This window comes from Oncorhynchus masou, chromosome 28 (genome assembly GCF_036934945.1).
Source record: "Oncorhynchus masou masou isolate Uvic2021 chromosome 28, UVic_Omas_1.1, whole genome shotgun sequence".
Lineage (NCBI taxonomy): Eukaryota > Metazoa > Chordata > Actinopteri > Salmoniformes > Salmonidae > Oncorhynchus > Oncorhynchus masou.
The window spans coordinates 13,887,204-13,912,630 of NC_088239.1; the positions used below are offsets into that span (position 1 = coordinate 13,887,204).

Genomic DNA, 25,427 nt, shown 5'->3' on the forward strand with positions numbered 1-25,427 from the left:
GTCCATGCTTATTTGTAACTGGGATAAGCAATTTCATAAATGTGTCATGTGCAGCGTCTGGTTGCTTGTCATTACACACCAACAAATATTCTTTACATCAGCCACAGCTCCACCTTTGGCATTTCTGTATAGTTAGGCATGTTGTTGACATTCCTACAAGGACACCTCACTGCAGAAACATTTTCTTAGGAAATCATGTGACTTATAGGTATCGAAAAGGATTCCTGTAAACACACTCTAATACAAAACAAAAGCTGACTATAGACTAACCAGAAATGGGACATCTTTTATATTGTAACCCTAATTTATGAATGTGTGAACTACCTTGTCGTCTTTATGTCTAACCACATTAGAACATTATAATCTTTAATGATGTAAATTGTCAGAACTGTTACGGCAAATGAGTGAGGAGGTGTGGAGTCAGGCGCAGAGAGCAAAAGATGTGGGAAAAAACACGCTTTAATGTCCCGGAAAAATAACATGAACAAAAGTAGGAAAACAAATGATCAGAAATATTAACGGACAGCGCGAAACCCAAAATACAAACAAAATACACTCAAACATAGAACAGACGAACAAGACAGCACGAAACAGAAGCGGGCTGAACAAACTATATATAACCCTACCCTAACAACCAAACAAGACCAAAGGAACACAGAACAACGGATCGGTGATAGCTAGTAGACCGGCGACGACGACCGCCACCCGAACAAGAAGGGGAGTCACCTTCGGTAATATTCGTGACAAGAACAGGTTTTTAGCAACGTTGGATTTTCATTGCTCACTCTGGCACACTGGGTTTTTACCTCCAAGGTATGATTTCATACATCAATGCATCAGGGGAAAAGTTGAACCTAGTCAGTTTTGTGATGAGAACCTCATGTGTAACAGTATCAAAAGCTTTATTTAGGTCTCGAAATACAGCCCCAACACCACCCCCTTTGTCCATCTTGGACATTTTCCAGAAGAAAGTAGTTGGTCTTTTCTGTGGTGTGTTTGCTCTGAGGCCAAACTGCATGGAGTGTAATGTGATGGTGCTGTTGTTGAGGTGGGCAATCAGTTGCTCAGCTACAAACTTTCAGCAACCTTTGACACCACAGGTAGTATACTAATGGGCCCGTAGTTACGTCAGTAGGGTCACCTGATTTACAGATGGCTGTTATTACAGCCGACTTGCAGACCTTTGGAAACACCCCCTGACCAACAGATGTGTTGATAGAAAAACCTGACTATCAGCTTCCATATTTGTATAGGACAAGAGATCATTCCAGTTAATTCCCTTTTCAAAATGATTTAATTGACTCTTAGGTATTCTGAGCTGATCAGGCTTGCTACCAGTAGAGATGTTAAACCTGTTCTTGGAAAGCTTTCTGGCTATGAGTGTCAGATTATGATCAGACAGCCCAGTAACCATATTGAATGATTTAGTCACTCTCTCTGGTTTATTACTGAACACCAGGTCAATCTGTGTTTTAGAACAACAAGTCACGCTGGTTGGCCCTTTAACTAGCTGTGTAAGGTCAAAAGGTATTAGTTATCCATTTGGTGGTTTTCTTACAAGACTTGTCTTAATAATTAATGTTAAAATCTCCCATTTAATATTACCTCTTTCCCAAAATCACATTCCCTAAGCTTGTTATTAAACTGATTAAAAACACACTTCCGGTGGAAGGTGGTCTGTAAATTCCAATAAGGATAAAAGACATTTGGGGAGAGAGTAACGTTTAAGCCAATACATTCTTGTTCATTATCACATGACCACTCAATTTGTTTACATCGGATATGTTCTTTAATGTAAATCATCAGACCCCCTCCTCTTCCTTCAATCCTGTCTCTCCTGAAAACATTGTAGCCAATCACAATCAAAGCAGCATATGGAGAGGTTTTATGGAGCCGTGTCTCTGAGAGGCAGAGGAAGTCAAGGTTGGAGTCTGTAAGATGTTTAATTTGATCACTTTTTGGAATGACACTGCAAATGTTCAAGTGCCTCCCTAGTGGTCCCTTGGGCTTAGCTCGTGGGTCCCAGATGACACGGGCGTGATTGACACATTGAAAAAAGTAACATTTTTAGTGTTTTCTGATGGCTGGGTTTAGGCCGCTTTTGTTTCGTTTTGATTAGGGGCATTTCAGTAGTGCAATTAACTATCCCTTGCACCATTGTTTTCAGGAAGTCCTACCCAAATCAATCAAATCAAATGTATTTATAAAGCCCTTCTTACATCAGCTGATATCTCAAAGTGCTGTACAGAAACCTAGCCTAAAACCCCAAACAGCAAGCAATGCAGGTGTAGAAGCACGGTGGCTAGGAAAAACTCCCTAGAAAGGCCAGAACCTAGGAAGAAACCTAAAGAGGAACCAGAATAGGAGGGGTGGCCAGTCCTCTTCTGGCAGTGCCGGGTGGAGATTATAACAGAAAATGGCCAGCAGGGTCAAATAATAATAATCACAGTGGTTGTCGAGGGTGCAACAGGACAGCACCCCAGGAGTAAATGTCAGTTGGCTTTTCATAGTCAATCATTCAGAGTATCTCTACCGCTCCGGCTGTATCTAGAGACTTGAAAACAGCAGGTCTGGGACAGTTAGCACGTCCGGTGAACAGGTCAGGGTTCCATAGCCGCAGGCAGAACAGTTGAAACTGGAGCAGCAGCACAGCCAGGTGGACTGGGGACAGCAAGGAGTCATCAGGCCAGGTAAACCTGAGGCATGGTCCTAGGGCTCAGGTCCTCAAAGAAAGAAAGAAAGAAAGAAAGAAAGAAAGAAAGAAAGAAAGAAAGAAAGAAAGAAAGAAAGAAAGAAAGAAAGAAAGAAAGAAAGAAAGAAAGAAAGAAAGAAAGAAAGAAAGAAAGAATGCTTACATTCACACAGGACACCGAACAAGACAGGAGAAATACTCCAGATATAACAGACTGACCCTAGCCCCCGGACACAAACTACTGCAGCATAAATACTAAAGGCTGAGAAAGGAGGGGTCAGGAGACACTGTGGCCCCCTCCAACAATACCATCGGACAGGGCCAAACAGGGAGGATATAACCCCACTCACTTTACCAAAGCACAGCCCCCAAACCACGAGAGGGATATCTTAAACCGCCAACTTACCATCCTGAGACAAGGCCGAGTATAGCCCACAAAGATCTCCACCACGGCACAACCCAAAGGGGGGGCGCCAACCCAGATCGGAAGATCTCGCGTCAGTGACTCAACACGCTCAATTGACACACCCCTCCTAGGGACGGCATGGAAGAGCACCAGTGACTCAGCCCCTGTAATACGGTTAGAGGCAGAGAATCCAAGTGGAGAGGGGAACCGGCCAGGCAGAGACGGCAAGGGCGGTTCGTTGCTCCAGTGCCTTTCCGTTCACCTTCACACTCCTGGGCCAGACTACACTCAATCATAGGACCTACTGAAGAGATGAGTCTTCAATAAAGACTTGAAGGTTGAGACCGAGTCTGCGTCTCTCACATGGGTAGGCAGACCATTCCATAAAAATAGAGCTCTATAGGAGAAAGCACTACCTCCAGCTGTTTGCTTAGAAATTCTAGGGACAATTAGGAGGCCTGCGTCTTGTGACCGTAGCGTACGTGTAGGTATGTACGGCAGGACCAAATCGGAAAGATAGGTAGGAGCAAGCCCATGTAATGCTTTGTAGGTTAGCAGTAAAACCTTGAACTCAGCCCTTGCCTTAACAGGAAGCCAGTGTAGAGAGGCTAGCACTGGAGTAATATGATAAAATTTGTTTGTTCTAGTCAAGATTCTAGCAGCCGTGTTTAGCACTGAAGTTTATTTGGTCTTTTATCCGGGTAGCCGGAAAGTAGAACATAGCAGTAGTCTAACCTAGAAGTGACAAAAGCATGGATTAATTTTTCTGAATCATTTTTTGGACAAAGATTCAGATTTTTGCAATGTTACGTAGATGGAAAAAAAGCTGTCCTTGAAACAGTCTTGATATGTTCGTCAAAAGAGAGATCAGGGTCCAGAGTAAAGCCGAGGTCCTTCAGTTTTATTTGAGACGACTGTACAACCATCAAGATTAATTGTCAGATTCAACAGAACATCTTTGTTTCTTGGGACCTAGAACAAGCATCTCTGTTTTGTCTGAGTTTAAAAGTAGAACATTTGCAGCCATCCACTTCTTCCTTATGTCTGAAACACAGGCTTCCAGCGACGGCTATTTTGGGGCTTCACCATGTTTCATCGAAATGTACAGCTGTGTCAGCAGCATAGCAGTGAAAGTTAACATTATGTTTCTGAATGACATCACCAAGAGGTAAATTATATAGTGAAAACAATAGTGGTCCTAAAACAGAACCTTGAGGAACACCGAAATTTACAGTTGATTTGTCAGAGGACAAACCATCCACAAACAGAGACAAACTGATATCTTTCCGACAGATAAGATCTAAACCAGGCCAGAACTTGTCCATGTTGACCAATTTGGGTTTCCAATCTTTCCAAAAGAATGTGGTGATCGACGGTATCAAAAGCAGCACTAAGGTCTAGGAGCATGAGGACAGATGCAGAGCCTCGGTCTGACGCCATTAAAAGGTCATTTACCACCTTCACAAGTGCAGTCTCAGTGCTATGATGGGGTCTAAAACCAGGCCGATAGTTTTTTATATTTTCTGGGTGAAGGTTTGGCTTTTCCAAGAGGCTTTATTACTGCCACTTTTAGTGAGTCTGGTACAGATGCGGTGGATAGAGAGGTTTATTATGTTCAACATAGGAGGGCCAAGCACAGGTGATAGGAGGGACAGGCGGCAGGTAAGGGTAATGTTTAACAACTGTTAAACATCTGAGCTTGTGGTTGTTTGTGGGGGGAAAGGGTGTTTGTGTCCCATATCTGTTTCTATGGGGTTATGATGTTAGGGACAATATAGGATGAATCACAATAATTGTTTGCTAAAATTATTGATTGCCAAAAATGTCAACTTTAATGGCAATCCTGGTTATAAGTAACAATCCTTCACATGAACTGCCTACATTATTATGCATATTATTAGTCAATTGTGGACATTAAGATACACAAGATTTTAAATATACCATGGGGAGAACAAGGTTGGAGTCTGTTTGATTGAGTGTGTGGACAGGTGTCTTTTATACAGGTAACGAGTTCAAACAGGTGCAGTTAATAAAGTTAATGAGTGGAGAACAGTAGGGCTTCTTAAAGAAAAACTAACAGGTCTGTGAGCGCCAGAATTCTTACTGGTTGGTAGGTGATCAAATACTTATGTCATGCTAAAAAATGCAAATGAATTACTTAAAAATCATACAATGTGATTTTCTGGATTTTTGTTTTAGATTCTGTCTCTCACAGTTGAAGTGTACCTATGATAAGAAATTACAGACCTCTACATGCTTTGTAAGTAGGAAAACCTGCAAAATCGGCAGTGTATCAAATACTTGTTCTCCCCACTGTAAACATACATACAGTTGAATTCGGAGGTTTACATACACTTAGGTTGGAGTCATTAAAACTTGTTTTTCAACCACTCCACAAATTTCTTGTTAACAAGTCGGTTAGGACATCTACTTTGTGCACGACACAAGCAATATTTCCAACAATTGTTTACATACACTAAATTGACTGTGCCTTTAAACAGCTTGGAAAAATCCAGAAATTTATGTCATGGCTTTAGAAGCTTCTGATAGGCTAATTGACATCATTTGAGTCAGTTGGAGGTGTACCTGTGGATTTATTTCAAGGCCTACCTTCAGAACAGAAAAGGACTGTGTGAAGTTGCTGGAGGAAACAGGTACAAAAGTATCTATATCTACAGTGAAACGAGTCCTACATCGACATAACCTGAAAAGCCGCTCAGCAAGGAAGAAGCCGCTGCTCCAAATCCCCCATAAAAAAGCCAGACTACGGTTTGCACATGGGGACAAAGATCACACTTTTTGGAGAAATGTCCTCTGGTCTGATGAAACAAAAATAGAACTGTTTGGCCGTAATGACCATCATTATGTTTGGAGGAAAAGGGGGCCGCTTGCAAGCCGAAGAACACCATCCCAACCATGAAGCACGGGGGTGGGAGCATCATGTTGTGGGGGTGCTTTGCTGCAGGAGGGACTGGTGCACTTCACAAAATAGATGGCATCATGAGGGAGGAAAATTATCTGGATATATTGAAGCAACATCTCAAGACATCAGTCAGGAAGTTAAAGCTTGGTCACAAATGGGTCTTCCAAATGGACAATAACCCCAAGCATACTTCCAAAGTTGTTGCAAAATGGCTTAAGGACAACAAAGTCAAGGTATTCGAGTGGCCATCACAAAGCCCTGACCTCAATCCTATGGAACATTTTTGGGCAAAACTGAAAAAGCATGTGCGAGTAAGGAGGCTTACAAACCTGACTCAGTTACACCAGCTCTGTCAGGAGGACATGCACAATTGGTTAAGGGATCGTAAAACGTAAGTCCAATCAAAGTAAGCTAAATATGATGCGTCTGGCCATGGTTCTGATTTCTGTGTGTAAGTAGAAAAACATGTTGACTCACCCTACTTGTAGAGAAACGCCAATGCCATCCTCTCTTTCATGTTGAGACTGTCTATCACTCCGTCATACAGTGCACACTTGTTTTTTGATGTCCTAGGCTACCTGGCTAAAATGCTTTCTCGCTAGTTTAACTTCCATTCATGTGCAACGTTAGCTAGTTAACATTAGCCTTCTACATATAGCTACACATAGAACTCCCATCGTCTCAACAATGTATGAATTAATAGTTGGATCAGAATCGCCTGTATAATCATTGGTCAGTGTGTGGAATGAAGTAAAATCCCAAGTCAAAATCCATATCTCCATCCATGGCTAATTTAGAAAAGGGACAAGTTTTGCTAGCTAGCCACCGGAGGACAACAACATAACGTGATGCAACAATTCTAGTTATTCTGTCAATTATGTGTGCTCTCAATGGGATTTGATAGGAGTGACACAAATCCACGCTGCTTTCCCCTGACACTTTTTTTTGTTGGTGCGCCACGACCATTCACAGTTGAGGTCGCTCAGTTTATATTAATACTGATTGGCGTCCAAATGCTCGGTGACTTCCCTATCCTTCAATGCTACAATGTCATGTTCGTTTGGAACAGACAGCATCAGATAGATGGGATGGCCTACACGTAGAGACATAGGGGCGCTATTCCGCAAGCTCGGATGTGTATCATGTGAGATACATTGAGCCTCTTGCGAATTTTAGGAAAATTATGAAAAACAATACTACAAAAAAATATAATAATATTGATCCATTAATATAATAATATTGATCCAACCGTAAACACACGCCACTGTGTAATGAAGCCTCTCTGATGCGTTTATGACAGTACAACAGACACGCCTTGTGTAAAAACAACCCGCGCGTGAGCTGGCTCACACAACAATGGGATAAAAAGGCGCCCCCAATCTAACCTCTCCACAATGTCCTTCAATATATCTAGCAAACATTTTGCTTAAAGGGACTTGGTTTGAATAGAACCAGCAAGGTAGCTGACGTTAGATAACTAGCAAGCTTTTAAGTCGACTGTTCAGCTCTTATTAATATAAGAAAATGACAGATTTTAAAATACGGAAAGCTGAATCCAAAGATGTGCCTGACATACTGCGACTGATAAAGGTAAGCCGCGAACTAAAATCACTGCTTGTTTAGCTAGAAAATCGACTTGGTTTCACCCTTCGTCACTCTTCTCCGGCGACAGTTGACAGCAATTAAAATTGTACTTCATTCGGGACGTTTGACATGGCTGTACGTACCGTAATGTTAATTTAAGTGAGCAATTATTTTTGGAATATAACGTACGGAGTAAAAGCGCTCTCAAATTCGTGGTTGTGATGGGGTACCATAGTTGAACTTAAATCATGAGGCATTTCAAAGTTATGTTCTTCACGAATCAGCAGTGGCGACCCATCTTTCAGATTTGAGCCCCACATTCTTGGCAAAAAAATAAAAATATATTTATCTATCGGTGCTCATCGGCCATAAACATTACACAACAAGTTGGAAATTGCTAATTCAACAATGAGGGGTTTGGAAGGTATCATTGGCTAACTGCAAGCACTCCATTCAGTGGAGTGGCTGTGTGGTCCCAAGTCTGAGGGTCTCTTTTCCAAGTTTAAAATTATAAACATTCAACATTGGCCATGCTGTTAATGAAGCATGATTTGTGCCACGCTCAAAACAACTCAACTGAGAACTGCAAAATTTAACTTTAGTGAGTTCAAGACAACTGGGAACTTGGGAAAAACGAGCTACAACTGGCAAAATAAGTTTTGAACTTTCATCCAACTTGGAATTGTAAATCCGGAACTCGGGCCTCTTTCTAGAGCTACGACCTGAAGATCACTGACATTATAATGATTGGACCTTTTTTTCCCCGAGTTCCCAATTGTCTTGAAAGCACCATAAATCCAGAGAATGCCAGACGTTGATCAAGTTTGACAAAATCTGCCCACAAAGGACCGCCACACCACCTTCTTGTTCAAGTGAACACAGCACAACAAGGTGAGTCCAAAAAATGTAATATGCCAGGGAGATATGTATACTGTAGCTAAGAATGTAATACAAAGTGTATGTTGTGTAGTAAGCTGTTAGTAGCCCATGTGCCTCACCCTAATCATTTGGTCTATTTTCACCTCTTAATTTCACCTACTGTTCTGACTTGGTGGTGCACATGTAGCCTTTAACCTGTTTTTGAGAAATGTGAATATTGTAAGAGCTTTCATTGTCTGCTTTATATGCCCCTTTTATGTATCCTACGATTCTGACTTGGTGTACAGGGAGAACACTAAGAACGGCCCATGTTCTGAATTCTGTCGCTGTACATTTCAAAAGTGCTGAACAAATAGTTATATTGACTAGCTCGCTCATTAATGTCTTAATCAAAATTAGAGATTGCCTCTTATCCGCCTGTTTGCCCCTTATGCCATAGTTTGTACATCTCAATTGTCATTAGAAGCCACATTTGTTTAAGGAAGTCAGCCATATCAGCTATGTTTTTTTTTAAGGCAGTAAATGAAGCTGAATGAATGGTTTCGCTGCCAGACAAGGCTCTCCTGACAGCCAGGTGTATCAGTGGTAAGCTGTTGGGACTCTGCTGTTGGGTCAGCTTTATGTAGGCACCGTTTGTCACAGTGATTGTTTAGTGTTGTGTGGTGACTTTACTGGCATGCATCCCACTTTCTTTCTTTTTTTTTTTGACGCACCAAGATTTACTTTCTAAAATCAGTAGGGTATTTATTATTAATTTGAAGATGCACTATACAAAATTCAAAAGGCACTTCCACATCTGAGCAATCTAATTTGCAGGTGCATGGCAACAATTGAACAAGATGAAGGAAAAAGGAAACCGCACTGCTCACAATGCAGTTATGTTGTGAATTTGAACATGAAATATGTGTCTCTTGTAGATTATTCTGACGTTTTTCGTATAATGTACCCTATGACTAATGAAAACTTGCTATGTCCTCATTAAGATTTTACAGACGTGTTTAATATGCCTTATTGATACACTTTTGTCATATTTATGAAATGCATATTGTTGTATTTGGTAGCACTTGTTTATTTTTCCTTTGCCTCCAACCCCCTTCGATGTGTAGAACGGATGTGGGTGGGGCCAGGTCCACATAATGGTGCAACTTTCAAAAAATTCCAAAAGCTCTGACGAAGGCTGTGTGGTCGATACGTAAGCTTATTAAAGATCGTTGATATTATCAAAAGCAGTGTGCAGTTTCCTTTTTCCTTCAAGATGCTCTATACAGAAATATCTCCGTCATTTCCTGGTTGTTCAAATTCTAATAGTTGTACTGAAATTAGTTTGTGACAAAATAAGCAAGTATACTGTACAGCAGGGGTTGGCAACCTAAGGCACACGTGAGGGTATTTGCCTTGAATTGCCAAGCACCCCCCCCCACACACACACACTTTAAAAAATATATATTTTTTATTTCACTTATTTTCGACAGTTAATTTTTTTTTACAAACTGGAGAAAATAATTGCATGCATTGGTTATGAAATTGCATTGATATTCAGTGCAATGTTGAACAGTAATTCAAGGTATGTCAATCCTGATTAGTCATTGGGCTTTCATGATTTTGCAGTTTCATGTTATTAGTTAAGCGCAAGACAACCCTCCGCCTCTCCCTCCAAATTCAAAACCATGGCGGCACTAAAGATAAGATTAGTTTTCACATGGCTAGCAGCTAGCAAACTTTCTTTTGTTATTTAAAAAAAGTTCAGGGTGCAAAATGTCATCAGCAAAGAAAAATAAGGGAGATGTCCACTCAGAGCTGGTCCTGACCTCCCTGGGGCCCTAAGCAAAATTCTGCTAAGGGGCCCTCCTACCTGACCCGTGTAAACCATTTGCCAGTGCCACACAGTCACACCTGACACCCCAGTGCTCCCACTACAATCCTCCCTCCTTTAAAACAGTTTGCTCCATCTGTCGGTCTAAGAACAAGTAAACCTATACAGAGCAGAATGAGGTAAAAACAAACACTATTTCTTGAATATAATATTTTCTATAGAATCTTAAGCTGAGTGAATATTAACATAAGAAATTGTAGAAAATATAACGCTGAGCTTTGGCTCTACTACCTGGTAATTAGTCCAGTCCTCACAATATTATACAATTAGCTTTGTCTATACGATGTAAACCTAAGCCTATAGGCTATGGCTACAGCTGTATGTCTTAAAATAGCAAAATAAGCTGCAGCTATGTCTTAAAATGGCTAAATAAAACTTATACAGCTGTGTGATGAGCTTTGGTTCTCTCTACAGCCTGGGCATTTTCAGCATCAGCATGGGAACCAGTCTGTCTGGAAGAAATGGAAAGTACAGTGCCTTGCGAAAGTATTCGGCCCCCTTGAATTTTGCGACCTTTTGCCACATTTTAGGCTTCAAACATAAAGATATAAAACTGTATTTTTTTTGTGAAGAATCAACAACAAGTGGGACACAATCAAAAACTGATAGAGACATACCCCAAGCGACTTACAGCTGTAATCGCAGCAAAAGGTGGCGCTACAAAGTATTAACTTAAGGGGGCTGAATAATTTTGCACGCCCAATTTTTCAGTTTTTGATTTGTTAAAAAAGTTTGAAATATCCAATAAATGTCGTTCCACTTCATGATTGTGTCCCACTTGTTGTTGATTCTTCACAAAAAAATATAGTTTTATATCTTTGTTTGAAGCCTGAAATGTGGCAAAAGGTCTCAAAGTTCAAGGGGGCCGAATACTTTCGCAAGGCACTGTATGTCACATAGTTAGTTAAGCAGTCATTTACACAAATGCACTTCTGCCATACAATCTTAAATGTTACTAAGTGTGTAAATATTTGAATGTTTGAATTAAACTCCCTCTTCTGCACTTTCTTGAGGCAAAATCATCAATGATGTCATCATAGGACATGTGTTTCCCCACATCATGATTTATGCTCATGATGGCCAGACCACTCAAACGTTCCTGTGACATGGAAGAACTCGGGTAGCTTTTGATGAGCTTTTATTTGAAAAGCTCCTCTCTGCCGATGTTACTGGTCGGATGACTGTCATTCTTAGGGCCATCCAAAGGCTAGGATAGAGTTCCTCCAGGTTTTTCTCACAGAGAAAGGAAGCAGCTCACAGGCAGTCATCTTATCTGATGGCAGATCAGGTAAATTCTGAATCTCGTGTGCCAGATCCATTCCACTGATGTCAGTCATCGCTGAAGGTTAGTGTCTTCCATACAGTGAGCCTTTAAATACGCACTGCGCCCTCCCGGATGGCGCAGTGGTCTAGGGGTGGTGCAGTGGCACTGCATCTCAGCGCTAGCTGTGCCACCAGATACTCTGGGTTCGCGTTCAGGCTCTGTCGCAGCCGGCCGTGACCGGGAGGTCCGTGGGGCGACCGGGAGGCCCGTGGCCGGTAGGGACTTCCTTGTCTCATCGCGCACCTGCGACTCCTGTAGCGGGCCGGGCACAGTGCACGCCAACCAAGGTTGCCAGGTGCACAGTGTTCCCCCAACACATTGGTGCAGCTGGCTTCCGGGTTGGATGCGCGCTGTGTTAAGAAGCAGTGCGGCTTGGTTGGGTTGTGTTTCGAGGACGCATGGCTTTCGACCTTCGTCTCTCCCGAGCCCGTACGGGAGTTGTAGCGATGAGACAAGATAGTAATTACTAACACTTGGATACAATGAAAAGGGGATAAAAAAATGCACTTTTCACCTGGTTGAGTGTTTCAAATCTCTCATCCATGGATGTCACAGCAGAGTCGACCACAAGGTTGAAGTAGTTAACTTCGAGATTTTTCAACAGCTGAAATGCTCTTGCTGTTTCTCAGTCTCTTCTCTTTTAGAACAGCCTCAACATTTAATTTCTTCACAAATGCTTTTGGCTGTTGTCAGAGAATCCAGTTTCCCGGTATGTAGTGCAGAAGGCCTTTGCATTTGAGATTAAATTCAATGTGATATCCAACTGCATTGAGGCGGATTGGAGGAGCTTGTTCACCTTGTTTGTCATTGTCAGTATATCACACCATACGACACAGCAAATCAAGAAGCTGTAGGACCCAACTTCCTCCTCAAGTGCTTGTGCCTCCACTTTGGCCACAGGATCGTTGCTCGTCTGTCTGGCTTCCAGTAATACCTCCCGAACCTCAGAAGCCTGATACCTGATTGTATGAACACTTTGGAGCCTACTCTTCCATCTTGTCACTCCATGACTTCATGTTTATGTTCACGTGTTTCTTCAAAACACTCCATCTTTGTGTGCCAGCTGAAAAGAAGGTGAAGAGTTTTTGCACATACGCAACTGCATCTTTTGAAGATTTGGCAGCATCTGCAATGACAAGTTTTAGACGTTTGCTCCTGGTGACTGTCAGGTGTACAGTTCAATATAATGAAGTACTTTGTCTCTTACTTGAGTCACTACTGCTTCCAGAATCTTGTCACTCTCAATCTGTATCAGCTCATTCTGTGTGCGCTTCCTAAGGTAATGAGCATGTGTCTCGCCATCTTTCATTTTGCTGAGATTTTCCATAAAGGACAAATTTTTGCCAATAATTCAACCTCTTTTAGGAAGTTTCCATTGTCTGGTTGGAAGAGTTTGTCTGAAACCCTGAATGCTATGCTTCTTTCGCCAGAGACTGGGTGATTACTTATTAAACGTGTAAGGACATCCTGCCATGTCTTTCTTTCAGCCTCCAAAATGGTCATTTTATATTTGGTCAAGAGTCTGTCCCTGACTTAGGAGAAGATCAAGTTCTCTTCACTTAATCATATTGTCTGTGTGTTCAGGACTACCCTCGTGGTGTTCAGGACTACCCTCGTGGTGTTCAGGACTACCCTCGTGGTGTTTCAGAATGGCGTTGATATTTGACCAGTCATTCACACCTTCCTTTATTATTTTGTAGTCTCCAGTAGAACAGAGCTTACAGCTAAAACAATACACAGCGTTGTTTTAGATTGAGTATGAAAGCCAGCTCCTGGTAATCTAATCCCCATTTGACAGTTGTCACTGTAATAAAACTCTTCTAGGCTTGTCTTTAGGGTAAGAAATCCAGTCCTGGTTTGAATGGACCTCTGCGCATTAACTTTGGTGGAGCAGGAACTGTTCTATTAGGGTCTGAACTGCTTGTATCTGATGCTGGCTGTACACCTCTGGTTGTGCTAGTACTGGCTGAGGCTGCCCGTACTTCACCCGGGTCTGTGTTAGTACTTGCTGTATTGGGTCTGTTAGTATTTGCTGAAGCCAGCTGTACTGGGTCTGTGTTAGTACTGGCTGAGGCTGGATGTGGATCAACAGAGTCTGCTTGTACTGGCTGATGATCCAGCATCTCCTCTACTGACAAACTTAAGCATAGCACCTGTAAATTATAGATAACAATACTATTATTAATCTTATCAGCTGCATCAGCCCTATTCAAACTGGTTCCCCAGATTTCCTTGCATACATTTTCAAATATAAAATATTATTTATACTATGGCTTGGCTGAATACTTAATGGTTATTATTTACTGAGAGATGTGCATCCATATTGCCCAGTATGCCCAGCTAATCAACATTTCAAATTCAATATATAGATCAATGTCAGTCCATTGCTTTCCATCTTGCATTAGTCCAGAGTTGTAACTAAACCTTGACTGAGATGCTAGATAATCATTGTCTTGTTTTAAAATGATGTGAGCCTATGAGGAGTTCAATCACGCCCATATATTGTCTGGACTGGTCCCCACAGTGGTTGCTGCTGGAAAGCTTGAATTAGTTTCGTTTACGCGCATATCAACGCACGACGCGGTTCTTTTCCGAGCTGCAGTTTATAAACACCGTTGCCCGTTGGCGTTTTATCAAACGTAATAAATAGTTGTATTTCACTCTCACTTTTGTTACGCACAAAGTCACAGAACACAGCCCTGGAAGTGGCTGGCAAGCAAGCAAGACACAGACAGACTAGAGATGCACTGCAAGCTAGCACATCAATTTAACGTTAATGTATTTGCTGAGATCAAACTTGGAGAGAATAACACAAGTTTACCTGATTGCTGTTCCCGCAATTAACTAGCATTGTTTTTTTTCTCTCTGTTCGTTACCAGGAGGATAGTTCCGCCCGGCTCTGTGTCCACTCATCTATTGCCTCTTGAACAAAGGAATATGGATATTTTTTTACTGAAGGATCGGGCTGTTTGCGCTCTCTTGTAAAATTGTTGTTTGTACGTCAAGTGTACAGCGTCATTTTGAAACGACACATGGAACAACTTCAAGGATGAGGCGGATGAGGCAGACAAGGCTGAAGGGCCGTGTCCAGGTATGAAAAGCAAAGCAGTGTGTTTACAAATCGAAATGCAGTCAAAAATCAAGCTACAGAGGGGAGCTACAAAGTTGCGTAGTGCATTGCTAAACATACAAAGCCATTTACTGATATTTTTACTGGAGGAAATAACAAGGAGGCTTTCCTCTAGTTCGCAGGCTTTATTTTATGGATTTCCTAAAATGCACAATCATCTCAAAGATTAGTCATTCCTGTGTCTGCTAGAACTGTTCAAAGGCGCATTACTGAGATGGTTGAAAATGTAAATGAGCAGCAAACTGTAACGTTAAAAGGTGCACCTGTGTTTAGTGTGGCTCTGGATGAGAGTGGATATGAATGACATTCCACGTCTGGCAGATCCACGTATCTATGTGAACAGATCTTTAAACACACGAAGTCAACCCTGAGCCCCTCACTCAGCCGGCTGACAACGGACCGCTCCGAGGTCTGTGTGCAGCTCAGCCTCCAAATACAGCCCAGATATTACGCGGCTCAGCAAAGGAAAGCAGGGACAAGGATCGCACTAAATCGGTAATATGTGATTTTCAATATCACATTATATAACCTTGTAATGTTTATGCCAGTTAATTTCAACAAGTAGTAATGAGAACCGGTGGGTTGCTTTGGATTTGGAATAAGACACGGGAGACGGAGTAGGCTACAATTCTTAGCAGATAAGAATATTTTTTTCCTTCCATTCAGTTATGTTTAGAGCTGTTGGTCGGCCTAACTGTCGTCTGTTTAAATATATATATATCTCTTTCAAAAAAGTTTAACTTTTGAATCATGTGTATTATTTGTCCTTTATAGTTTTGTAGCCTATATTGAAATGGGACACAAACATATGAAAGAATAGCAATTTATACACTTATTATAATAAACGAAGATGTATAAATCATATTTCCAAGTGTTCTAACGAAATGTCCATATATAATCCATCGAGATGTCGGATAGATGCAATTTAAAACGGCAGAAGACACTTGAAACGAAATATTGATAAAAACGCATCAAGTGAATATTGTCCATAAATCAAAACTATAAATAAAACCAACATTTGGTCGGCTTTACGAAACAAATATACATAAAGCCACTACTACAGGCCATCAAGTCACAATAAGGCCGAATTCAAATGCAGACTTCAAAATTAAAATGACCATCGCTTTAAAACTGCTGACCACAACTGCATAATGCAATGGAATACGAGACACCACATCAAAGGAATTACTTACAATCATCAAGGACGCTTGCCAAAGAATAACGACCAAACAATGACGAAAATCAGGAAGTACAATACAAAGATCTGTAGCTGCGTTTTAAAAATAGCGAAGACCGCGCCGGATTCAACACCTTGAACAGCGCCTTGGTGCTGCATTGCTCATCTGATGCTGGTAGGCCTATAGTGGAGCCCCGTGGCGCTAATGGACAGCACCTCTGTTTATAGCGAGCTATGGAATATATCCGTTTGTGAACATTTAGACATTCAGACAAATTCTAATGCAAATATGAAAATCATAACTGGCACGCAGATCGTTAGAAATGGTAGGTTAAATTCTCTCCACACAAAAGCTGCCGACCCCCTGGTGTAGAGAATCATTGTACCATCTAAACTGCTGTGAAATATATTTTCCATAACCAAACATTGTATTTTCAGCTGTTTGAAGCTGGTGTACAAAACCGAAAATAAAAGACCCCAAAACTAAACGGGAAGCATAGAAATAGCACACACAGAACATATCTACCGCTTCTTATACTTGCTTTCTATAACTCACATTTCTATGTGTATTTGGTCAAGTCGCCCATAAAGTTACATATTGCGCACATTCCACAAACCTGATCTAACAACGTGGATATTCGTCATCCGTCATGAACTATGTGTTGTAACCACATTGTGGGTCTGTTAAGTCCAATTTGGATCGATTTGGCTGTTTTCGCTGCATAACATGGAGAAGGGAAAAACATGCAGGTTTAGAAGAAGTAACTGTTAAATTTAAATGCTAACTCCCGTTAGAATAAGCGGGTTAGCATGGCTGGCATACATACATCTTTGATGTTAGTCAGTGTTTAACCCTAATGCAGTTGATTGGTTACTAGGACTTGAACATGTTTTGGTGTTGACATCCATTCAAGCGTTATATTCCGATTCTTTTAATGAGAAATATGAACATGAGAAATAAGAGTTCGCTATATACAGAGTCTCAGAGCCAGTACCAAATGTACAATGTGCAGGGATACTGGAATATTTGAGGTAGATATGTTCATGTAGGCAGCGATTGGGAGAAAGGGACTGGTAGCAAGATAAATAGTAAACGGCATAAGGTGGGTGGTGGGGTGTGCGTCGGTGTTTTCATAACACTATCTACTCTGTCATATCTACTCTGTCTGTCGTATTTTAAGTTCTGGTCAAATCACCCAAAAAATTACACGTCTTTTGATCTCGATCATTGAATCTCTTGAACTTCCCCCTGAATACTTTAATTACTTTTATTTTCTAATGTGACCCAAATTAACTACCCTCCAGTGCATTTATGTATAGCCGTTAAGAACAAATTGTTATTATATATACCCCTTTTTTTCCCCAATTTCGTGGTATACAATTGGTAGTTAGTCTTGTCTCATCGCTGCACTCGGGAGAAGCGAAGGTCGAGAGTCGTGCATCCTCAAACTTGACACACTTGCCCACTTAACCCAGAAGCCAGCCGCACCAATGTGTCGGAGGAAACACTATGCACCTGCTGACGCAATGGGACAAGGACATCCGTGCCTAACCTGGACGACGCTGGGCCAATTGTGCACCACCCCATGGGTCTCCTGGACTCAACCAGAATCTCGAGTGGCACAGCTAGACTGCGATGCAGTGCCTTAGACCACTGCGCCACTCGGGAGGCTAGAACAAGTTCTTAATTTCAAATGACGGCCAACCCCGGCCAAAGCCTCTAATAACCCGACGACACTGGGCCAATTGTGAGGATAATGTTGTATACACTGATCTTTACAGGAAACCCACTGATTACAACAGTTTACGGGCTGATAGCTGTCACCTGATTCCCTTGAAAAACAGTTTGCTCTCGAGACAATTTTGTCAAATATAAATATGGATAGAAACATGGTTGAGATTTCAAGGAAAGAGGGTACAACAATTGTCAGATTAATACTGCCGTTGAGAATTCAAAACAAATCGAGATATGATCTCATTCAAGGAAGCATTATTGCGTCATACTACGCACTATTCAAAGTGCTCTGAACAAATTAAGGTGAATCGTTTACAAACATTGGCACATTCTAATATCCGATGAGAGTATCAATGTGTTTTCGGACCCACTCTTAGGGGTGACCTTGACCATTTATCGTTTAAACAAGAGTCCGCCTGGATCTTTTAATTTAAATATTATTTTTCCCTTCAGTGTCAAAGTAGAGTTTGCTCTGAAGCCATTCTTGTGATTGTGTTTTTGCTATCAATTGTAAATAATATTTGTAGGCCTATGTAGCCAAATTGTATTTATGATCTTATGTTATCCATCCATGCTTTTTTTTATATCTCTAAATCAAGCCACAGCCAGCCATGATTACAGACACCTGTGTTCTTTCAAACTATATAAACTAGTGACATGCAGTGTTTTGTCATTATACCCTGATGAAGACAGCTTGGCTATTGAAAAGTTGGTTATATAATGATTGCTTCTGAGCTCCTAGTGTGCAACTCTATTTTTTTCCAAGGGTTCTACTCTGCTATCTATCACCTCACCTATACATGCTGACCACACCACTTGCGTTAGGTGTGCAAAGCGTTGCAAAATAAATGTAAATAAATAAATGTTATTCAGTCATTTCTTCCAAACTGCTCACGCAGGTTAACGAATGTCTGGTAGCCAGGCACTAAAATAGAACAGAGTTTCTATTATTGACGCGCTGCAAGTCCTGCCTCCTCCCATCTCCTCATTGGTTTTTAGGAGCATATGCCCACGTGTGTGATTGAAAGATGAACTGAGGTCCACACTCCAGGTCAGTTGGTGGTGGAAATGCACCTTAAAGTTGGTTGATAGTAAACAGTATATACTTTATGGCAGCAGCATAAGTGGTAGGTGGGTGTGTGTGCAAAGGCAGATACACAGTGCCTTCAGAAATGAGTCATACCCCTTGACTTATTCCACACTTTGTTGAGCTACAGCCAGTGGTGTAGTGGTGCCTAGAGAAGTGGGTATACTCCATTCTTTAAAAAAATGTCCCAACCTGGCCCCCGGGCTTTTTCACCCTGTGTGAACAATTAGATGACAAACAGTGACATGTACTCTGAATGACCTAAATTGATAAATCCCATTTTGCGCTTTCACCGTCAGGCCAAGACCAACCTAAGATGGAGTTCATTTGGAAAGTATTCAGACCCCTTTACTTTTTCCACATTGTTACGTTACTGCCTTGTTCTAAAATGGATTAAATAAATCCTCATCTTCCCTCAATACCCCATAATGATGACGTGGAAAAAGGTTTTTAGACATTGTTGCACATTTTATAAAAAAAAAAAAAAAAAAAAAAAAAAAAAAAAACATACCTTATGTAAATAAGTATTCAGACCCTTTACTATGAGACTCTAAATTGAGCTCAGGTGCATCCTGTTTCCATTGATCATCTTTGAGATGTTTCTACAACTTGATTGGAGTCCACCTGTGGTAAATTTCAATTGATTGGACATGATTTGAAAAGGCACACCTGTCTATATAAGGTCCCACAGTTAACAGCGCATGTCAGAGCAAAAACCAAGCCATGATGTTGAAGGAATTGTCCGTAGAGCTCCGAGACGGGATTTTGTAGACACAGATCTGGGGAAAGATACAAAAACAATTTTGCAGCATAGAAGGTTCCCAAGAACACAGTGGCCTCCATTTCTTAAATGGAAGAAGTTTAAAACCATGAAGACTCTTCCTAGAGCTAATCGCCTGGCCAAACTGAGCAATTGGGGGAGAAGGGCCTTGGCCACTCCGACAGCGCTCCGGAGTTCCTCTGTGGAGATGGGACAACCATCTCTGCAGCACTCCACCAATCAGGCCTTTATGGTAGAGTGGCCAGATGGAAGCCATTCCTCAGTAAGACACATGACAGCACGCTTGGAGTTTGCCAAAAGGCTCCTAAAGGACTCTGACCATGAGAAACCAGATGCTCTGGTCTGATGAAACCGAGATTGAACTCTGGTCTGAATGCCAAGCGTCATGTCTGGAGGAAACCTGGCACCATCCCTACAGTGAAGCATGGCAGTGGCAGCATCATGCTGTGGGGATATTTTTTAGGGACTTGGAAGCTAGTCGCGATCGAGGAAAAGATGAACGGATAAAAGTGAAGAGATATTCTTGATGATAACCTGCTCCAGAGCAAATAGGACCTCAGACTGGGGCGAATGTTCACCTTTCAACCAGACAACAACCCTAAGCACATAGCCATCCTTTTTTTGGCCCAGCCAAAGCCCAGAATTGAACCCGATTTGGCATTCTGGAGTGACGCTCCCCATCCAATCTGACAGAGCTTGAGAGGATCTAAAGAGATGAATGGGAGAAACTGCCCAAATACAGAGGTGCCAAGCTTGTAGCATCATACCCAAGAAGACTCAAGGTTGTAATAGCTGCCAAAGGTGCTTCAACAAAGTACTGAGTAAAGGGTCTCAACTTGTGATAATTCATTTTTATATTCAATGCATTTGTATAACATTTCTAAAAACCTGTTTTTGCTTTGTCATTATAGGGTATTGTGTGTAGATTGATGGGAAAAAATATTTATTCCATTTTAGAATAAGGCTGTAATGTAACAACATGTCAAAGTCAAGGGGTCTAAATACTTTCAGAACGCATTGTATATGAATTCATTAGGCCCTAATCTATGGTTGTTCTTGACTGGGAATACAGATGCATCAGTCACAGATACCAGATACGTGTGGATCATAAAACCAGTCAATATCTGGTGTGACCACCATTTGTCTCAAGTACCGCAACATCTTCTTCGCATAGAGTTCATCAGGCTGTTGATCGTGGCATGTGGAATGTTGTACCACTCTTAGGCCCTTTATGTGTTTACCTGTTACAGTGATGACACCACTTACAATACAGGCAAGTAACGTCATTGTATAATTGCTGTATATTTTTCCTTGTTACTCTTAATGGCAGTCTGCATTCTGCTTCCTCCTATAGGACAACCACACAAATAACTATCCCCTTTCCACAGTTCTGGATCAGTGGTACAAGCAGCAGCTTTTCTAGGGTTCAAGCCATAGCCCTGCACATATTGTGGTGTTATTTACTCTGTTCCTTCAGTAAACTACAAGCCAACCGTTCACTGTGTCTTTCCATCATTGCGTTATGACCAACACCCGGAGGGGAACACACCCAAACCAGAAACCTAAGAATATTACAGTCCTTTAGCCCTCCATTACACATTTTTAAACTGACCATTTCCTTATAACTATATGGCACAAAATGCTTACAATTTGGAGTCTGAAAATGACCTCCCTAAACATTGGTCATTCTTGACTGTCAGGTACTCATCGCAGCTGGTGATATCACCAAGATAGAAAGAATAAAGGAAAAGTCAAGAAGAACATAGGACCCAAGGCCAAGAACACAGAACAATGAGACAAATTTCACCAGATGTATAAATGTGAAGCATCTGTTTTTTCCTCTCACTGCCAAAGCCTTTCTATTGAGAGGCTGCCATAGGTAGACCTGGCTCTCAAGAAAAGACACTGTGCACACTGCCCACAAATGAGGTGGAAACTGAGCTTTTATTTTACCAGGTAAGCTAACTGCGAACACATTCTCATTTACAGCAACAACTTGGGGAATAGTTAGGGGGATGAATGAGGCAATTGTAAGTTTGGTGATGATTAGGTGACCATGATGGTGTGAAGGCCAGATTGGGAATTTAGTCTGGACACTGGGGATAACACCCCTACTCGATAAGTGCCATGAGATATTTAGTGACCACAGAGAGTCGGGACACCCGTTTAACGTCCCATTCGAAAGACGGCACCCTACAGAGGGCAATGTCCCCAATAACTGCCCTGGCAACCAGTGAACCATAATGACATTTGAAATGTATTTTATTATTTTGGAACTTTTGTGAGTGTAATGTTTACTGTTCATTTTATTTCATTTTCTGTTTCACTTGCTTTGGCAATGTAAACATATGTTTCCCATGCACATAAATCTCTTTGAAACTAATTGAGAGCCAGATAGAGAACTACAGAGCCAGAGAGCGGAGACAGCCAGAGAGCGAAAGCCGTAGAGACAGGCAGCCAGAGAGAGAAAGCCCAAGAGGGACAGACAGGAGAGCGAGAGAGAAAGAGACAGACCGACAGTGCAGAGCCCCACCTGTTTTGAGCCTCACATTTTTTTGCAAAAAAATAAAGAAATAAATAACAGGTCTTGCCTGTTTTGCATGTTATTTTGGCATTAATACGTGTCACATCAGTTTGCAAACAATATATATAATTGAGTTAATTAAGCCGCATACAAACATGGTCTCTTTTTTTTGTTCTCTCTCTCAAGGCAGCTCCAAAATGCTGGCGTTTCAGCCTAGCTCAGTGCTTTCTGTGGTGGGACAAGCCAGCAGAAAATACAGAGCTTTGCGCTGTGATTGGCTCTGTGTTCTGTCACTCATGGGGAAGCTACGTCACCGCAAAGTGTAAGGGGATATACCTCGGAAATTCTAGCCCTTTGGCTACTGACATAGCGTTACATTAAAGTGCTCATCCAAGAAGGCTCAAAGTGGTGTCAAATCACATATCTACAGTAGCTTTGATTGGACTGATCATGTCAAAATCATACTTTCAAAATCATAGCTAGCAGTCATCATCATGTATCAAGTCGACAATCTACTGGAAAATCCTTTTCAATCCTTGTCATATGAAGAGAAATTATAGATAAAACGTATTGGTGCTCATCGGTTTAAGGGTCTCTTTTCATAGCATGGCCAATGTTTATCATTTTAAACTATCAATAAAGCACAATTTGTACCGAGCTCAAAACAACTTAACTAGGAACTGCAAAATCTGACTTTAGTGAGTTCAAGACAACTGGAAACTCGGGGAGAAAAACAAACGAGCTACGACTGGGAAAATATGTTTTGAACTTTCATCCAACTCAGAATTGTAAATCGGGAACTCGGGCCTCTATTCTGAAGATCACTGACGTCGTCATGAGTCTATATTTTTTTCTCCCCTGAGTTCCCAGTTGTCATGAAAGCACCATAAATCCAGAGAATGCCAGACTTTGATAAAGTTTGATAACAAAATTGGCCCACGAAGCACCGCCGTGCCATCTTCCTGTTCAAGTGAACACAGCACAACAAGGTGAGTCCAAACATGTATTGTATGCTGCAGCCTAAAGGATGTAATATGCCAGGGAGATATCTATACTGTAGCTAAGAAATTAATACTAAGTGTATGTTGTGTAGTAAGCTGTTAGTAGCCCATGTGCCTCACCCTAACCATTTGGTCTATTTTCACCTCTTAATTTCGCCTACTGTTCTGATTTGGTGCACAAGTAGTCTATAACCTGTTTTTGAAAAATGTAATAATCGACTATTGTAAGAGCTTTCATTATCTGCTTATATGCCCCCTTTATTTATCCCACGGTTCTGACTTGGTGTACAGGAAGAACACTAAGAACGGTCCATGTTCTGAATTCTGTCGCTGTACATTTCAAAAGTGCTGAACAAATTGTCATATTGACTACGTCCGTCCTAGCTTGCTCATTGTCTTAATTGAAATTAGATTGCCTTTTATCCACTTGTCGTCCCCTTATAACATAGTTTGTACATCTCAATTGTCAGTAGAAACCACATTTGTTTAAGCAAGTCAGTCATGTCAGCTTGTTTTTTTAAGCAGTAAATGAGGTTGAACTTTCACTGCCAGACAAGGCTCCGCTGATAGCCAGGTGTAGCAGTGGTATAGTGCAATTAATGTATTGTTTAGTGTTGTTGTGTAGTGGCTTTGCTGGCTTCTATCCTACTTTATATATTTTTTGTCCCACCAAGATTTGCATGCTAAAATCGCAACTGGTTAAGACTACTGTATCATTGTAGATTTATCTGATGAGCAAGGTGTCTGTGGCAATGAGTCAGATGTCTACAGAACAGTTAGAACAGGTCTATAATAATACACACACTTTTCTATCTTATATGATTTAGTTTCTTTAACAATCTCAAGCCCAATGCCGAGGCTTAAAGAAGGATATTTTAGTACACAAGCATTAGTAACGTTTAATAGAAAATGCCCTCACACTCTGCGGCAGCACGTCAGCCACGCCTGTGTGTTCGTTCTCACAGGCATACGTCAGCTCTGTCTCCCGTCGGCTTGGACATTGAGCAAACAGTTCGATGTCGGCCCGGCCTTGATGAGGAAGTCGACCACCTTCAGGGTACCCCATCAGTCTGACCATTGCAGTTGGCACCTGCAGACAACAGAGGGAGGATATAAGAGGGTTCTGCTTGGAACACACTTTAAAGGAACTATCTATTCCCACTTGGCTATTTCAATTTGTTTTGGAAAAGCCAAAAAGCCATCAACTCAATAAGTTTGAAACTGTATCTGAATATAACTTTATTTTGTTTCCAAAAGAGGGGTTTGATATTTTGTCTCAACACCGAGCTTTGATAGTAAATATGGTAGGTAAAGTCGTTCAACAAAAGCACTGGCTTATTTCAAACCCACACAGAGAAGCCCATACCTCTTGCCAAAAGCAGGAGCCTACCTAGGATAGGAGTGCGTGACTAGCAGGGGGCTACCTAGGATAGGAGTGCGTGACTAGCAGGAGGCCACCTAGGATAGGAGTGCGTGACTGGCAGGGGGCTACCTAGGATAGGAGTGCGTGACTGGCAGGGGACTACCTAGGATAGGAGTGCGTGACTGGCAGGGGGATACCTAGGATAGGAGTGCGTGACTGGCAGGGGGCTACCTAGGATAGGAGTGCGTGACTGGCCGGGGGCTACCTAGGATAGGAGTGCGTGACTGACTGGATAGGAGTGCGTGACGGGGGCTACCTAGGATAGGAGTGCGTGACTGACTGGCCGGGGGCTACCTAGGATAGGAGTGCGTGACTGACTGGCAGGGGGCTACCTAGGATAGGAGTGAGTGACTGGCAGGGGGCTACCTAGGATAGGAGTGAGTGACGTGAGTGAGTGACTGGCAGGGGGCTACCTAGGATAGGAGTGAGTGAGTGACTGGCAGGGGGCTACCTAGGATAGGAGTGGGCGAGTGCCTGGCAGGGGCTAGCTAGGATAAAAGTTGGCGAGTGCCTGGCAGGGGGCTACCATCTCCTCTTGGCCCCCTCATGCAGCCTCCATGAGTAGAGTATCCCTCATCATTGATCTCCAGGTTTGCGCACCTCTCAATCAGCAGGGCAGCCAGCTATACGTGTGTGTGTCCCACACAGGCCGCCAAAAGATTCAGCAGGCATGTTGACCTGTGCCCCTTCTGTCCAACAGCAGCCAGTATCTGTGTGTGTACTCAACATACAATCTTCCATGAGTGCTGTGTGCATCTCATCAGCCCCTGCCTCTAACAGGAAAGCCATGTCCAGGTGCGTCTGGACAAGAGGAACAATGATAAACAATGCTCTGGGTGCTTCTTCCTTACAATTACATTTCCTGTTTTAGCATTCCCTCTTTGTCAA

General features: G+C 41.9%; 1 protein-coding gene across 3 annotated transcripts in view; it reads left to right on the forward strand.

Annotated features, from left to right (window-relative positions):
- The first annotated feature begins 656 nt into the window (after positions 1–656).
- The window catches only part of LOC135517198 (diamine acetyltransferase 1-like), a 40,964-nt gene continuing 16,193 nt past the window's right edge, over positions 657–25,427 (forward strand). Inside the window, exon 1 of one of the 3 annotated variants that reach the window (XM_064941289.1) lies at positions 657–731. Coding sequence is in view for 1 of the 3 variants with exons in the window: in XM_064941287.1 (XP_064797359.1) it covers positions 7,546–7,611 (66 nt within the window). In the remaining 2 variants the exon portion in view is untranslated. Of the gene's footprint in view, positions 814–7,332; positions 7,612–25,427 lie in introns of those variants that run through there. The other 2 variants (XM_064941288.1, XM_064941287.1) reach the window with 2 other exon arrangements.